Raw genomic sequence first — 15,827 nt, forward strand, 5'->3', positions numbered from 1 at the left:
CTGCAGAGAGATGACTCTAAACGACATCCAGGATGAATGAATACATGGATACAACACAGTAATGAACAATTAAAAGGTCTGACAAAAGAAAGTCTTACGGCCTAGTCTAGATACTCCTCCATAGCGGCTGAAAAGGAGATCAGCGGCCTTCGATGATATTCTTTTGACATCTCCAATCTTGTCTGGGTGCAGTTTGCCGTGGGAGCACAGGAATTGGCTGTTGTCAATTTCCTTGATGGACGTGGAGTCATCAAGCCATTTCTTGAGCCACTCCAGAGGCACAAACTCATACGACAGGCCTATAAGCACAAAGGAAGGTCAAACATTAATTTCTTATTGAAAATTAAAACAAATGTTTTTCATACAAATACAAAAGCCTTTACACTATTGTTCAAAAGTTTGGGGTTAGTAAATTTTTTTTTTAAGAAATTAATACTTTTGATCAGAAGTCACAGTAAAGAATTTTTAAATGTTACGAAACAAATATGCTGTTCTTTTGAACTTTCTATTCATCAAAGAAATTGTGAAAGATTTTATAATGGATGATCAAATTATTAACCAGCACAACTGTTTTCAACACTGAAAATAATAGGAAATGCTTCATTAGTAGCAACTCAGCATATTAGAATGATTTCTGAAGGATCATGTGACAGTGAAGACTGGAGTAACGATGCTGAAAATTCAACTTTGCATCATAGGAATAAATTGCATTGTAACCTATATTAAAATAGAAAACAATCATTTTTAATTGTAAAAAATATACCACAGCATTACTGTTTTTACTGTCTTTGATCAAAAAAAGCCTTGGTAAGCAGACGAGACTAAATCGTACCAATCCCAAACTTCTAAACGGCAGTGTAAATATAACATATAAACATATGTTAAAGATTGAAAAAAGGAAGATTTAACAGTTCATATTTACGGAGAAATTAATGCACGGGGCATTTTTACGGACCGTCTTCCGTGGGTAACAATTCGTAGAGCTCCTTCACCTCCTCATGTTTGGCTTTGCCTTTGTCAACGCTCTGCTTTCGCATGTCTGCCATTTCATTGCACCACTCCTCAAACTTCTTGTTGTCCTGGTCAACCAGCTTCTGGAGAAAAGCTAAAAACCAAATACATCTTATACATGTAATACTGTAAATAGATAACACTTACAAAAAAATATTGTGTAATAAATAGACAAAATTGTAAAATTACACATCCCCGCCCAAAAACCCCTCAGAAATGTGATGGATGAATCCATAATGTCCATAGAGTTTTTTCTCAGTCAGTATTACCTGGTACTTCAATGATAGTTTCTGTTTGTTCAATCTCTTCTGTTTGCCGTTTGTACACTAACATGTACGCGTTTCTCGAACAGTGATAGCCTTTGCTACATTTTGGCTTTCGGGTTTGAGATTTGGCGGTCTCGGCTGCAATGTAAATATGCATAAGCAATTAAGTATACTTTTATATTAAGAACTGTAAAAGCAACACTAACAAGCAGCTACAAAAATGAGACATCATTCAAAGTAAACTGTCAAAATGTGTTGTTACCGATGTCTTCCTCAATGCCCAGCTGAAGTTTCTTGCCCTCCATTTTCTCGATCTCCTCATCATTGAATTTGTACCAGTCATTGGTGTGGGCGTCTCTTACATGAGCGATGTAGTGTCCAGAGTATGCACTTACGCCACGATGAATCAACACCGCACTGAGCTCGTACGTACACTCCTCTTCTGAATTTAGAAAAATCAAGTCATGTTAATTGATTACAATTTCCTGTTCCTTATCTCAGATTCTTAAATGATATACACTATTATCCAAAACATCTGGAGTCAGTAAGACTTAAAAAAAAATGTTTAATTTAATACTTGTATTCAGCATTAAACCGATCAAAAATGATAGCAAAGATTTTACATTGTTACAAAATATTTCTATTTTAAATAAATGTTGCTCTTTCCAACTTTCTACTTATCAAAGAATAGTGGAAAAAAATGTTTCATGGTTTCCACAAGAAAATATTAAGCACTGTTTCCAAGCAATAATCAGAAATGTTTCTTGAGCAGCACATCAGCATATTAGAATGATTTCTGAAAGATCATGTGACACTGAAGACTGGAGTAATGATGCTGAAAATTCAGTTTTGCCATCACTAGAAAAAATTACATTTTAAAATATATTCAAATAGTAAACAGTTATTTTAAATTGTAATAATATTTCAGAATACTTCTGTTTTACTGTGTTTTAGATCAAATAAATGCAGCCTTGGTGTGCATAAAAGACTTTAAAAAAAAAAAAAATTACATACTAAATGCACAGCATACCTTTTCCTTCCAAAAATGGCCCCATGTCAAGAACTTCAGGAAAACTAATAAAGGTGTTGAGCTTCTTTTTATGACCACTTTGCCTATAAAAACAGAGAAAGAAATTATTAAAATGTCTATAAAATATTTGGTAACTGGTCTGATAATTAATGAAATATGCTACTCGCCTATCAAAAACAAAACGCATGAGCTGAAAATTGAGTGTGCGGGGAAGACTCTGGAGCTTGATCCGACGGGTGGCATTCTGTTTACTCTGACAGCTCTCACAATAGTAGCGATTATCACCTTCCAGCTTCTCCTCCTAAACAGCATGAGAAACGACACACTGAGACCCATAATATCTGATCTACATAGACATGTGGAGCTTGTCAGGCACAGAAATGTGAGCAGTCACCTTAAGAAACTCTGTAACACACTCCGTGAGGTTTTTGTGTCCTTGAATGTTCAACTCCAGCTCATAAAATCGTGACGGTAGAGGAGACTCACGTCCACATTTGTTGCATCTGGCATAACACAAAAAACAAGCATTAATTACTATATTATTACATTAAACAAACATTGTTCATCTCATACACTGAACACATCACTCACATAGAGAGTATAATAAACACCTAAATCTGAAAATAACTTACACTGTAACGTAAGAGAACTGTCCACAGAACTGCTGTTGGATGACATTTTGGAGATTTGGGTCCTTCTGCTTTGAAAGTGTGTCTTCAAGAAGTGAGAGGAAGAGTTTGGAGAATTCCTGAGCATCCTAAACACAAACGAAAACTGCCTTTTGAATTCCATGAATTACAGAGTGCCCCAACATGCTCCATCTTGTGCTGGCCTACCTGCTGTTGTCCTGTGTCGAGCCCAAGAGCCTTCACCAGCCCCGAGGGGTCGATATACCGTCTGTTGCTGTTCTGTAGCAATGCGAACAGATACTGGAGATGTTCACATATCGTCCGTGGTTCATAATCTGTTGGTATGCAGAATAATGTGCATAAATAAGAAAAGTACATTTCAATAAATGGGGCTTTTCAATGTTTTTAAAGCATATTTAATGCTAAAAGTGATGCATTCAACATTGTACCCTTGATTCTCAGCTTTAAAGTCACTCTGGTTAAAGTCAATAAATGATAAATGTCACTACAATAAACAGCATAGTATATTTTTAAGGCATGTGGAAAACTAAACTATCCAAGCTTTAAAAGAAAGACCCTTGAGCTCACCTGAATCCATGTTGTGCCCTTCTGCTCTGGAATTCTGAAACAGATATAAAGCTCTGCGAAGATCCAGATTGTGGAACCACACCTGAAGGAAAGTGTTCACGTAACATGTGGCGCCAAGATTTGTCAGGCCCACAAATGTGTTCTGCAACAGAGAGAGCAATCACATACAGTGGGTCACCCCCATTTCCAATAATCACATTTTGTTGCTTTACAGCCTGAAATGAAGACTGACACAGTTTTTGTTTTATCCCAGCTGTATTTACTCAGTGCAACTTATAACATCCAAGTGAAACATAAAAAACCAAAATCACAGAATTTTTAAAATCATAAAAAACTCATGTCAGTATTTTGTTGAACAGGATTTGTCTCTACTCAACTCAACATTAAATTAAACACCTTTTGCTTTAATCACATCCTTTAATCTGTTAGGATTTGTCTCTACTAACTTTGCACATCCAGACTTTGCAATTTTTGCCCGCTCTTCTTTGCAGAACAGCTCAAGTTCAGTTCAATTTGATGGCGAGCGTTTCTGGTCTTCAAGTCAATCCACAGATTTTCAGTGGGGTTTAAGTCTGGGCTCTGACGAGGCCATGCAAGGACATTCACCTTTTTCTCTTTCAACCACTGTGTGCTCAGGTTTGCTGTGTACTTTGGGTCATTGTCAGAGGGTAAGCCTTCTTTCCATTGACAACTTTCTGCCAGAGGACAGCAGATTTTACTCAAGAATTTGATTATATTTTGCCCCATCCATATTTCCTTCCATCCTGACGAGTGCTCCAGTCCCTGCTGCAAGAAACACCCCATAACAGGACATCACCACCTCCATGCTTTACTGCAGGAATGCTGTTATTTGGATGATGAGCTGTATTGGATTTCTGCAAGACATATCGTTTGGTATTGAGACCAAATAATTCAATTTTAGTCTCGTCTGCCTCAGAATCTTCAAGGTGAGTTTTGGCAAAGCTCAGTCATGACTGCATGTGGCCTTTCTTGAGGAGTGGCTTTTTTCTTGCAACCCTCCCATACAAGCCACATGTGTGGAGAATTTGTGATATTACATTCACACAAACACAACTACCACACAAATTCATAAATCCCCTTCAGAGCTACACACTTGCTGTAGGTCTCTTTGACCAGTTTCCTTGTGGCTCTTTCATCCAGTTTGAAGCGACGTCCTGATCCAGGGAGGATCTTTGTTATACCAAATAACTTCCACTTCTTAATAATAGACTTCACTGTGCTTCTAGGCACTGACAGAGCCTTTTTTGTATCCATCTCCTGACTTGTGCCTGTCCACAACTATATCCCGGAGATCTTTTGAAAGTGTCTTGCCACCCATAGTTGATTGTTTACTTCAGTTGCACTACCAAAGACCGAAATTCTTGAGGAAAATTATTTTCATGCTAAGCTAATTAAAATGACTACAGTTGAAAGTGAAATGGCTTTGTGTGCCATTGAGAAGGTGATTAGTTACCCTCATTTTTAGGAGGGGTCATCCTTTTTCCAACTCAGTGATACATTATATCTTTCACTTGGATGTTGTAAGTTGCACTGAGTAAATACAGCTGGATAAAACAACAACTGTATCCGTCTTCATTTCAGGCTGTAAAGCAACAAAATGTGATTATTTTAAAGAAGGGTGATTATTTTCTATACCCACTGTAAATGTTGATGATGTTGACATATTGGTCTTAATAATATGTACAATAAGCAACTGTTTTAGCAATTTTTATTGTATATATATATATATATATATATATATATATATATATATATATATATATATATATACACACACACACACACACACAAATGTTGCTATTACGAATGAAAACTATTAAAAATAATTTTAGTATCTGAAATAAAGCTGAAATAAAATAAAATTATAACTAAAATTAAAATGAAAACTAACGATATATATAATAAAATAACATAAAAGCTGGTTTAAAACATTAATAAATACAATAATGGTACATACGTAATACTAAAATAACACTATATCAGTATTTATGTATTAGCATGCTACAGATTTACCTACTGTACGGTTTTCATCATTTTAAATGAAGCTATGCCATTTGTCGTACCTTATCTCGTCTTTCTGAATTTGGGTCATCGATGCTGTGGAAGGCATTTTCATCAATTTCTCCCAACCATGATTGTTCCCCAATACCAACCAGACAATTAGGATTCCCTTTACAGTTCCTCCTGTGTGGCAGCAAAACATAAATTAATTAAAAATATCTAGAGTGAGATGGTGATTGCACCAATAAACACATTTTCACAGTGGTTTCATTAAAACAGTGTCTTTAAATCAGAATTACAGTCAATGTACTCAACAGTATGGAAATAAATAAACAAATAGAAATAACAGTAAACACAGACCATTATCACCACCACATTACCTGCACGTCCCTCTTTTGCACGCCGGCACGGCAATCCTATAAGCTAACTCAATATGTTCATGTGTGATGTCCTCTGGTTTGACCGTCTCTGCCCACTTCCAAGCAGCTTTTTCCAGCTGCAACCGAGGAGCCATTCTGCACACAAAAAAATGCACAAATCTTCAGAGTTACACATAATTTCCTGCAAACAAAATCACAACATACACCTGAAAAGACATATACACATACCCTAAAAGGAGAAAACACAAGAAAAACAAGCTTTTACACTGTTACACAAAGATTACGTACTGTACACAACAAGATATAATTTAAAAAGAAACACAAACATGTTACACATAAAATCACATCACACCCACTTGACAGATACACACATCTGTGTGATGCACAGGCCTTGCATCACTGGTCCAGCATGCACAACATTTATGATTTTACCCCACACGTCAAAAAAACACTTTAATGACAGGTAATTTTAATTAACAAGCAAACAACTGGCAAGCACAGAAAATAATATTCAAGAAACACCAGACTCCGAATTAGCACACACATTTTTGATTATCCCATCAACATAATTCACAATTTAGACTGAAACATACCGTCAAAAATAAACACGGCGGTTTACGGGTTCAACACAGCTGTACTGGTTTATAAATCTATAGTAAACACAATAATAGTCAATGTTTTCGTCGAGGCTGCTAAAGCTGCGCAGTTAGCATGCTAGCAGCTAGCTCTCGACTTATTTTCATTAAATAAATGAAACTGGCGTGAATTTACCAAGAGATTCTTGACTGTGAAGATGCTTTCATAAATATATGAATTTTAAATCACACTTTATTGATGGTACGTTTGTATTTAGCGCCCTTGCGTCGGCTTTTAATAAATATTTTTGTCCCTTCGTCAGTTTCAAACTTCTATGAGACGTACGTACTTACGCGTGACGTGATCGCGGCGTCTGACGTCAGTGCGTCAGTGGGCCGCTCAATGTTGCAGTGTTGCCACACACATGCCAGCATACTATTTTCCTTAATTTTCTGGCTACTCGGGAAAAAAATACAACACATTGAGTTGTTGAAATGCAAAATAAAGTCTTGAAAAGCACCAGATAATATGCTATTTTTGTTAAAATTTTTATATTTTTATAATATTTTGTTTCTGTAAATTTCCTCTTTGTAATATATTTTTAAAATTTTTATATTTTTATAATATTCATGTTTTTTTTTTTTTACTTTCCTCTTTGTAATAATTGTTTTAATATATTTTTATTTATTTGTTTTATTATTATTATTAATTGCATCTTGGAAAAGTTAAATAGATGGGATAGGAATGTATGTTTTGCGGGAATTGTGCCCAAATGGATTCCCACGGTAGATCATGAAACACTTAAAAGAGAAAAGTCCAATGAAACTTATAACAAGAAGCTTTGTTAAAGGCCTCAAAGGTTTACAAGCTTTTATTGGACTTTAAACTTCAGTTCTGATCTTTGAATGGGAACATGTCATATGGAGGTTTCTGTGTCACAGGAAGGTCTTGAATGAAGAGAAAGGGTCTTTATCCAAAACTGTGGAATAACGGCTGTAAATAAATATCATTATATGACAAATTATTATAAAGAAATATAAGAAATATCAGTATGTTTGTAAGCCCTCCTATAGTTTAGCGTCTGGATTTCATCATCACTTCACCACAGTGTTTGATTGTTATTGTTGTTTTATTGTGTGACAAATTATTTTATAGAGTTTTAGAACTATATTTAAAGGTTTGGACACATTTGACTGAGTTGATTTCTAATAAACTTAAAACCTTCTGATCTAGACTTGCTTAAATGCATGAAATTTTTTTTGTATGTATGAATTTCTTCCAAAAACTGTGGATGTGTTGAACCGAATAAGGATCAGCAGCAGGAAGTATCCAGTATACATATGAACTTTAATACATTTAGCACCCCATCATGAGGTTATCCGAGAGTTAGCGACTTTGAAAAGGCCTAATTATACTTTTGTGGGGAAAAAAAGGCTAATCACTTTAATCACAATTATTTTAAAATGAGAATAATATAATAATGAGGAATGAATATTTCTGTCCAAAACTTTAGTATAAACTTAGTATAAAAGCACAGATATAATTATAAAACTCCAACTGTTGGCTTTTAGTGCTCTGTAAATACTAGTGTGACAGATGTTTAGCCCTGTCTTCGGCTGTAGATGGTGCTTGGGTTGGGGCAGCTTTGAGGGGGTCCTGCACGGCTCCTCCTTTAGATCCGTGACATTGGACCTGTTGTCATGGAAATAGTTCAGACGCATAAATTTGACAAAGAGTCTTCAAAGGCACAAAAGCCAAGATGATGAACAAGGATTAAGCTCGAAGCATCTGAGATGCCATAGACAAATATTCCTGCTTCAGAAGCATTAAAAAGCACTTCTTTAGGGGCGTTTCACGGGCTATATGTCGTCTTTATAAATTAGGGGAATGTTTGGTTTTCGCAAGAGTAGACTTTGCATGGTACAAATGCGACAGAACAATTGCATTTAACATTGGAACAGCAAGTGCTTTTGCTTGGACACGCGAGATGGCCAGAGTGCGATGCATTCAGCACCTGTCAGGATGGTTTGTTCTCTTCAGCTTAATGACACGCCAGAGTCACTCCATTGAGACAGGTAGGGTGATGGGTGTTCAGTTCTCAAGATTTATCCCGTTATTACCTCGTTGACTCTGACACTTGTTGCAATCAGGGTTTCTTCTCGTACTCTTAATTCATTTGTGTGTATTGGCATTAGAACTAGTTTGGAGTTGCAGTGGCTTTCACAGACATTTGGCTTGTCCCGTGTGATTTGTATTGTCACAACTGTGATATAATGAAGTTAAGTGAAAGTAGATTTAAAATGGTATTTAATCTTTGAGTTTTTAAAAGTTTCTAAGTTCCTGAAAAGTTTTCTTTTTAGTTTCATTCATCAAAAACTTTTTATTGTTTTAATTTTATTTATGATTCTTACTGTATATACATATATTATTATTATTAAGATTTTTTTAATCATGTAATACCAAAACCAAAGAAGGAAAAAAAATCTATACTATATTAATATATATTATATTTAATTATATTACTGTAATTTGACTTCATATTGGCTTTCATATCATATCACATGTCTCTGTTTGTCTCCTTCAGTTATATATATGCATAATTCTTTCTGGGCATTTGTATGACAATACCATAAAACATGTAAAAATGTGAGATTAATCATTTTCTACAACAATGTTTGTAGTAAACTTATTTCATATATATAATCTACATTTGTTCTATACATACAGATTTACATTTTGTTGTTCTTCATTATGAGACAATACATCTGGCTAAGGATGATTCATTTGATCTGACATGGTCCTGTGAAAAGCCCCTGGCATCTGTGTCAATACCCACAGAGTTGGCACGCTCTCTGCTGTTTCTCTAGAATTAAATAAAAGTGGGAACCCGGGTGTGATTGGAGCTCCGAACGCTTAGGTCTGGCCAATTAAAACATTTATAGGGAACTTACTATTCTGCTGCTGTTCATTTTTGTGAAACTCAGTTGAGGACACATGGTTACGGAATATTTTGAGGTATTGGTCCTTTTCCACCAATAGAAGGTTTCTCTGGACATTCCTGGCAGTGAGACATCATGGATCCACAGGTTGCCCTTGGTAACAAAGCTAATAAACCAAGGAGAGGTTGTAAATCTTCCTATTATTTGGTTCGTACCCCAGATGGGGGGATGCAAAGCCAGTTCATGCTTGTGGTCTTTCTAGATTAGAACTGGATTTGTTCTGTTTTCCTTCCAACCCTGTGTTCTTTATTTCAATGTAGATGACTTTGTTTATTCATCAGAACAGATTTGGAGAAATGTAGCATTACATCACTTGCTCACCAATGGATCCTCTGCAGTGAATGGGTGTCGTCAGAATGAGACTCCAAACAGCTGATAAAAACATCACAATAATCCACAAGTAATAACAAGTAATCCACACCACTCCAGTCTATCAATGAACATCAGTTAATGCGGTAAAATAGTCAATAATCCAAAATAATGCTTCCTCCAGTGAAATAAAATCCATCCCCTGTTGTCGTCTAACATCAAAATCCACTGACATATTTGTTTAGAACTGTTTTGGATTTAACTTGTAAATGGTGCTTGATCTGTCCATATTTCTCTCCTGAAATGATATTATAGACAGAGCACTTGTATTTTATCCTGAAGCAATGGTTTGAATTTAAAAACGTCTTGAATTTGTTTCTTACAAAAAAAAAAAAAAAAAAAAAAAAAAAATAATATATATATATATATATATATATATATATATATATTATATATATATATATAATTCACTTTACAAGATGTTAATTGATGTACTGGAGTGGTTTGGATTACTTGAGGATTATTGTGATGTTTTTATCAGCTGTTTGGACTGTTTGACGGCACCCATTCACTGCAGAGGATCCATTGGTGAGCAAAGGATGCAATGCTACATTTCTCCAAATCTGTTCTGATGAAGGAACAACCTTTTTCTCAGAAGATTTAAATTTTTGGGTGAAACAAAGGTTGGTTGGGAATCCCAGCTTCTTGAGAAAATTATCTTGAATCTCACAGTTATCTCAATATTCTCAACAGTGAATGTTGTGGACTTCTGTGGACAGACAATACAGGGGGACGGCATGGTCGTAAAGTCCCACCAGGAGTCCCGGAAGTATTACTTTGTCTCCATGGGAACGGATTGCCTCCTCACCATGCAGTCCGCCACCCCCCGGGACAAGGTGCAATTCTACTTCCGCTTCTTTCTGGTCTACAGCCTGCTAAGAGTGTCCCCGCACAGCCCTGCACCCCTCTTCCAAGAATCACCCAAGGGGTCCTCATCATCCGGCCCAACGCGGCCTGACCAGAGCTTGGAGCCAACCACTGGGGAGGTGCCTGGAGACCCCTGCCACGCTGGCTCGTACATCCAGTTCTATGATGGGAGGGATAAGTCTGCACCTCCTATTGGCCAACCACTCTGTGGGAAGAATCCTCCTCGACCAGTGTTGTCAACGGGCAACTTTCTAACTCTGCGTCTTGTGACACGAGGAACTCAGCCAAGGGTGGACTTTGTTGGAGACTTCACTTCATTCAGGCTGGGTTCGAATGTGTTTACATCTTCCTCTCTGTTTCTTGAAGCTGAAAGCATAATAGAATACCAACAATCTGCTCATATTGTTTGTCTCTCTCCAGGTTTTACAACCAATCAGAGTGCAGAGGAGAGCCTTACTTCAACTGTCGCAATGGGAAGTGTATTCCCATGAGTCTGGTTTGTGCGGATGATAAAGGCATTGACAACTGTGGTGATGGCAGTGACTTAATTGATTACCCTGGTTGCAGTGGTCAGTATTTTATTTTGAGAAGGCTTTTTCCAACTGGGATTTGTTCCTGATAGATCTTGCTCTTGTTTTTGTGGCTTTCAGGTCCCCTATCTACACCCAAGCCCCCACAGCATCATGTTACCCAACCAGCACAGATACTGAACGTTCCCACTCGGACAGTGTCCACTTTAAAGAACTGTGCAACATCAAACGCCATTCCTGATCCAGATTCTGTGACCGGTTTGTTCTTCTCCAGTAGTTATTTAATGCAGTAAAGAATATGCAACCAAACAGAAACAAAACAAAAATTCTGCCACTCTCTCATCTACTGTATGGTTCTGTGAAGAACCTTTAACATCAATGGAAACTTTCCATTGAACAAAATGTTCTTTATAGTGGAAAAAGTTTCTTTAGATTATTAAAATGTTCTTCATACTAAGGAAAATAATCTTTTAAGGTTCTTTTTACTTTGAAGAACAATTTAAAAATCTAAAGAACCTTTCCCCACTTCAGTGGAAAAGTGCATTTAGGCATTGTGGTAAATTATAGATTGAAAAGTTATAGAATTTTGTGACATTATGTTGCATAAATGACAGCATTTTAATTTCTGAATAATCTTCTTCTTTAAGATAAGTCAGTAGTTTCTTTCCTGTATTGTAAAATTTTGTTAAACTTCAAAAACATGTTTACAGGCTTCCCAGAATTTTTTATATTTAATTGGAGAAGACCAAACTAACAAAACCAAGCACATGTTACTGTCTAAGTGTTCAGTAAATTAGTTTTTACATGGTTATGGGTTTGAAGTCACTGAAGCGACTGTACAATCCACCATCCTGTTTTTAAGTGCATATTTAGATCTTAAAATGAATATAGATAGATAGACAGACGAAGAACCTGGAGTGGAAGAGTTCAAATGCACAAAAACCTAAATAAAATGACTACTCCTCAGAACGGCAGCTCTTTTTGAGTGTCCATAAATTGGGTTTTATTGCTGTATAATGGTGAACTCTGAAAGGCTAAGAACACAAAGCTGATTGAGGAGCACATAAATGTTCATTGCAAACAGTGAACTGTAAATCAGCTGCTGGTTAAAACTTCTCAAGAGCACTAGTCTAAGTCGCCACCACTCTTGTGCATTTGAACTAATAGCTGTCATTTACCTCCAAATTTGATCTAAATTGCTTTTAAAATTCCACAGGTGATCGAACAAAGGCTGGGGACAGATTTCAGAAAGAAAGCTTTAGACAGTATAAGGACCATCATATCATATTTTACTGTATAAAATGTTGTAGTGAAACACAGTTGCCAAGTGAAACAATAAGCCACATTTTCATTAATGAAATAAAGCAGAAATAAAATATACATTTTATATGAAAAACCTAAATGAAAATTAGAAATGTTGCTATGGCAACTAGGCTAAATGAAATAAGATAAACTAAAATTGAAGTAATGGGCTAAGTAAACTAGCTACTAAAACAGAAATATAAATTAAAAGGTGAACAGAAGTATTTACAATAATATAAATAATAATAATAATAAAAAAGCACATAATACAATTTCTAAAATTTACTTAATGTATATAGTTCATCAGATATAGCCTACTTGGTATGATTAGATGAACCTTAAAATGCAGATAAAGATTAATTAATTAATTAATTACCAAACTAACTTACTAGTAATATAAAGCTAGGATAATAAACTATATTCCTTGATCATTTATTCAGATACCTATTATTTAACAAATGTATATATTTATTAAATAATGTATATTTTATAATATTGCTATTGCTGCTGACTTAATCATGCTAATAGACATTTGTCATGGCTTATTGCATTTAAAAGTCTTAAAAGACACCTGAATACCAGATTTGGGTTTGTTTAATAATTTATTCCGTAACTGCCATTATTACTGAATATATTTAAATTTCACTGGGAATTGTAGGTCCTAGTCCTTTAATGAAATCCTTTCTTCTCCAGATTCCCAGTCTTCCATTTCTCTGCTGGCGCTGTATGTGGTTCTGGGTGTGACTGCAGTGGGGGTTGTCATGTGCTGGTGCTGTTGGGCCCCTGGCTGGTTCCTGTGGCGTGTGAGTGTGTTTCGCTTCCTGCCCTGCTGCAACTCCTGCTGCGCATCGTGCCAGCTGTGCGGACGGAGCTGCTCGCAAAACAAGGAGCACCGATTGGCAAAGGTTACACCGGAAGGAGCCGCAACACCTGTGTTGTCTATCACCACAGTGGCTGTGTAAATACCCTCCTCTGATCTCTCCCAGATCCTTAAAAGACTCAGAATGGAGATGCTGAGGACAGTAGGCTAGGAAGTGGTATAATAGTAAAAGTGTTCCTTTTTCATTTTTTACAATAAAAAAGGAGCAAGATTTGCTGGGCAGTGGAGTGTTTTTCACTCTTTTTTTTGTTTTCAAAAATTATAGAATATAATTCAACAAATTCTGCTGGTTTTTTTTTTTTAAACTGGATTTGTTATATGTATTTCATAGATACTGGATCTGGGGAAATGACATGAGCTGAGATTTCTAGATTCTAGTTGGTTTCGCAAAGTGAAAACTTCAAGAATTCCACCTCAGTGGGATACTGTGAACACTCCAGCTACAAAATTGTAAAAAAAAAAATATATATTATCAAAAGTTTCCATTAAAATGCTCATAAAGCTACCAAAACTACCAGGAACTATTGGATCACATTTACAAACTATGTTCATTCAAGGTTATGCCAAATAAGTGGTAATACTCTGTAAGCTTTGTTCTGAGAAGTGTTTCCTTAAAAAAACAAATCTTGCGTTTTCACTGACATAAAAGCTGAGAAGCCTAAGTTATTGATGCCACTGTTTAAGAAAATGTGATGTGCAAAATAACTACTGTAATGTACATAAATAAAACCTTAAAATCGTGCCTATTTTTTTTAGGTAGAACTGGTAAATATGATTAGAGGAACTACAAAGTGTATGTTTTTTTATTAATATTAATCAAAAAAAAAAAAAAAAAAAAAAATATTATAGGAATAGTTCACCCAAAAAAGAAAATTTGCTGAAAATGAACTCATCCTCATCCATCCAAGATATAGATATGTTTGTTTCTTCATCAGAACAGATTTCCATCACTTGCTCACTAATGGATCTTCTGCAGTGAATGGGTTCCGTCAGAATGAGAGTCCAAACAGCTGATAAAAACATCACAATAACCTACAAGTAATCCAAACCACTCTAGTCCACCAGTTAACATCTTGTGAAGCGAAAAGCTGCATGTTTGTAAGAAACAAATTCAACATTAAACATTCTTAACTTCAAACCATAGCTTCTGGCGAAAATACCAGTCCATAATTCATAATAACCCTTTCTCCAGTGCTTCCTCAAAATCTGGTCCAATAAAGAAACAAACTCATTTGAGGGTGAGTACATTTTTCATTTTTGGGTGAACTATTACAGTATTAACACAATCCCCCACCCTCCATTATTTGATTTATACATTTGTCCACTGCAATAGAACATAGTATGACATGTATCTTTTATAAGGCATTTTGAATTTGTGTTGATAGAAATAAAAAATCCAATCAAATATAAACAAGGTCGGTCATATAGAATTATGAGAAAGGGTCTAAGGTCATCACCCATGGATACAACATTTCACTCTGAATATTTAAAAAGAGCTTTTAAAGATTTGTCATCATGCACCAAACATGGTTTTAACAAATTGCCAAATTAAAACATATATTTTGTAAATTAGAAGCATTTGTAACTGGATTATATTAAAATTTTATTGCAATTTTATTTCAATTCAATGTACAAGTTGTAAGTTTCTTATTCTTGTCACCAGGATTAAAGGCTTGATAGACAGTATAGATACCACTCAAGCTGTAAATAGACAAATTCAGTCATTAAAAAAAAAAACAATTTTAATGTGACGAATGTCTCAGATTCTCCTTGTGACTGTTTACAAAAGAAAGAGAAAGTCTGGCAAGAGCTTCCATTTCAGACAGCGTCTGTTGCTTTTGGCACTCCTAGCAACCTTTCAGAGCAGATCCTCTTTGCTCAAAGAAGAATTTCCTTTTCTCTGTTTGACCGATTTATATAATCACCAAACCCCTTGTTCAAACAGGCCCTAGATGTTAAATATCTGACATTAAGGTGACCTCGGGTTTTTTCTCTGAACCCAGGCAGTAGATCCTTTTCAGGCGTTGAAGCCCACAGCAATGGGTGTGGATTGTTGTTACAATGACCCCATTAAGACCATCCGTAAACGCTTTAAATTAACAGCACTGCATTGTTCCTGTGGTATCTCTCTGACACAAGCGGTTGTAAACGTCATCGGTGACCCGCTCACACAACATGCCTAAATTGTTTGGTCTTCAAAGTGTCAATTAAATGAATGAGGGGATGTGTAAATATCACCTAAAACAGACAGAATTCTATAAGGGCTAAAAAACTATACATTTTCCATCTGCCTAACAATGATGTTGGCCAATATTTGCTGGGGTTTATTTGTAACCTATTGTGTGTTATGGAAGAAAGAAACACACGATGCAGGTCAC

General features: G+C 35.8%; 2 protein-coding genes across 9 annotated transcripts in view; one reads left to right on the top strand and one right to left on the bottom strand.

Moving 5' to 3' along the window:
- The window catches only part of LOC109097184 (ubiquitin carboxyl-terminal hydrolase 48-like), a 13,156-nt gene extending 6,162 nt beyond the window's left edge, over positions 1 to 6,994 (bottom strand). For 3 of the 8 annotated variants that reach the window (XR_006161149.1, XM_042766694.1, XM_042766688.1), the window contains exons 1-14: positions 6,520 to 6,845; positions 5,927 to 6,061; positions 5,609 to 5,729; positions 3,525 to 3,666; positions 3,144 to 3,271; positions 2,940 to 3,064; positions 2,702 to 2,810; positions 2,475 to 2,608; positions 2,308 to 2,390; positions 1,540 to 1,719; positions 1,281 to 1,415; positions 956 to 1,105; positions 99 to 299; positions 1 to 16 (exon numbers count right to left, since the gene is read on the bottom strand). The exon at positions 1 to 16 is cut by the window's left edge and continues 99 nt beyond it. Coding sequence is in view for 7 of the 8 variants with exons in the window: in XM_042766694.1 (XP_042622628.1) it covers positions 1 to 16; positions 99 to 299; positions 956 to 1,105; positions 1,281 to 1,415; positions 1,540 to 1,719; positions 2,308 to 2,390; positions 2,475 to 2,608; positions 2,702 to 2,810; positions 2,940 to 3,064; positions 3,144 to 3,271; positions 3,525 to 3,666; positions 5,609 to 5,729; positions 5,927 to 6,060 (1,658 nt within the window). In the remaining variant the exon portion in view is untranslated. The other 5 variants (XM_042766689.1, XM_042766691.1, XM_042766692.1 and 2 more) reach the window with 5 other exon arrangements.
- Positions 6,995 to 8,204: 1,210 nt separating this feature from the next.
- Positions 8,205 to 14,256, top strand: LOC109097298 (low-density lipoprotein receptor class A domain-containing protein 2-like). The gene is made up of 5 exons (XM_042766695.1): positions 8,205 to 8,577; positions 10,564 to 11,072; positions 11,189 to 11,306; positions 11,388 to 11,525; positions 13,263 to 14,256. The coding sequence occupies exons 1-5, from the start codon at positions 8,490 to 8,492 to the stop codon at positions 13,529 to 13,531; spliced, it is 1,122 nt and encodes a 373-aa protein (XP_042622629.1). The 5' UTR covers positions 8,205 to 8,489; the 3' UTR covers positions 13,532 to 14,256.
- The last annotated feature ends 1,571 nt before the right edge of the window (positions 14,257 to 15,827 follow it).

This window comes from Cyprinus carpio, chromosome A11 (assembly GCF_018340385.1).
Source record: "Cyprinus carpio isolate SPL01 chromosome A11, ASM1834038v1, whole genome shotgun sequence".
Lineage (NCBI taxonomy): Eukaryota > Metazoa > Chordata > Actinopteri > Cypriniformes > Cyprinidae > Cyprinus > Cyprinus carpio.

Excerpts from the sequence above, each read along its gene's own strand:
- LOC109097298 (XM_042766695.1), top strand. The coding sequence starts at position 8,490 with ATGGCCAGAGTGCGATGCATTCAGCACCTGTCAGGATGGTTTGTTCTC. Across the intron at positions 11,307-11,387 it reads TGATTACCCTGGTTGCAGTG|GTCCCCTATCTACACCCAAG; the intron begins GTCAGTATTTTA and ends TGTGGCTTTCAG. Across the intron at positions 11,526-13,262 it reads TGATCCAGATTCTGTGACCG|ATTCCCAGTCTTCCATTTCT; the intron begins GTTTGTTCTTCT and ends TTTCTTCTCCAG.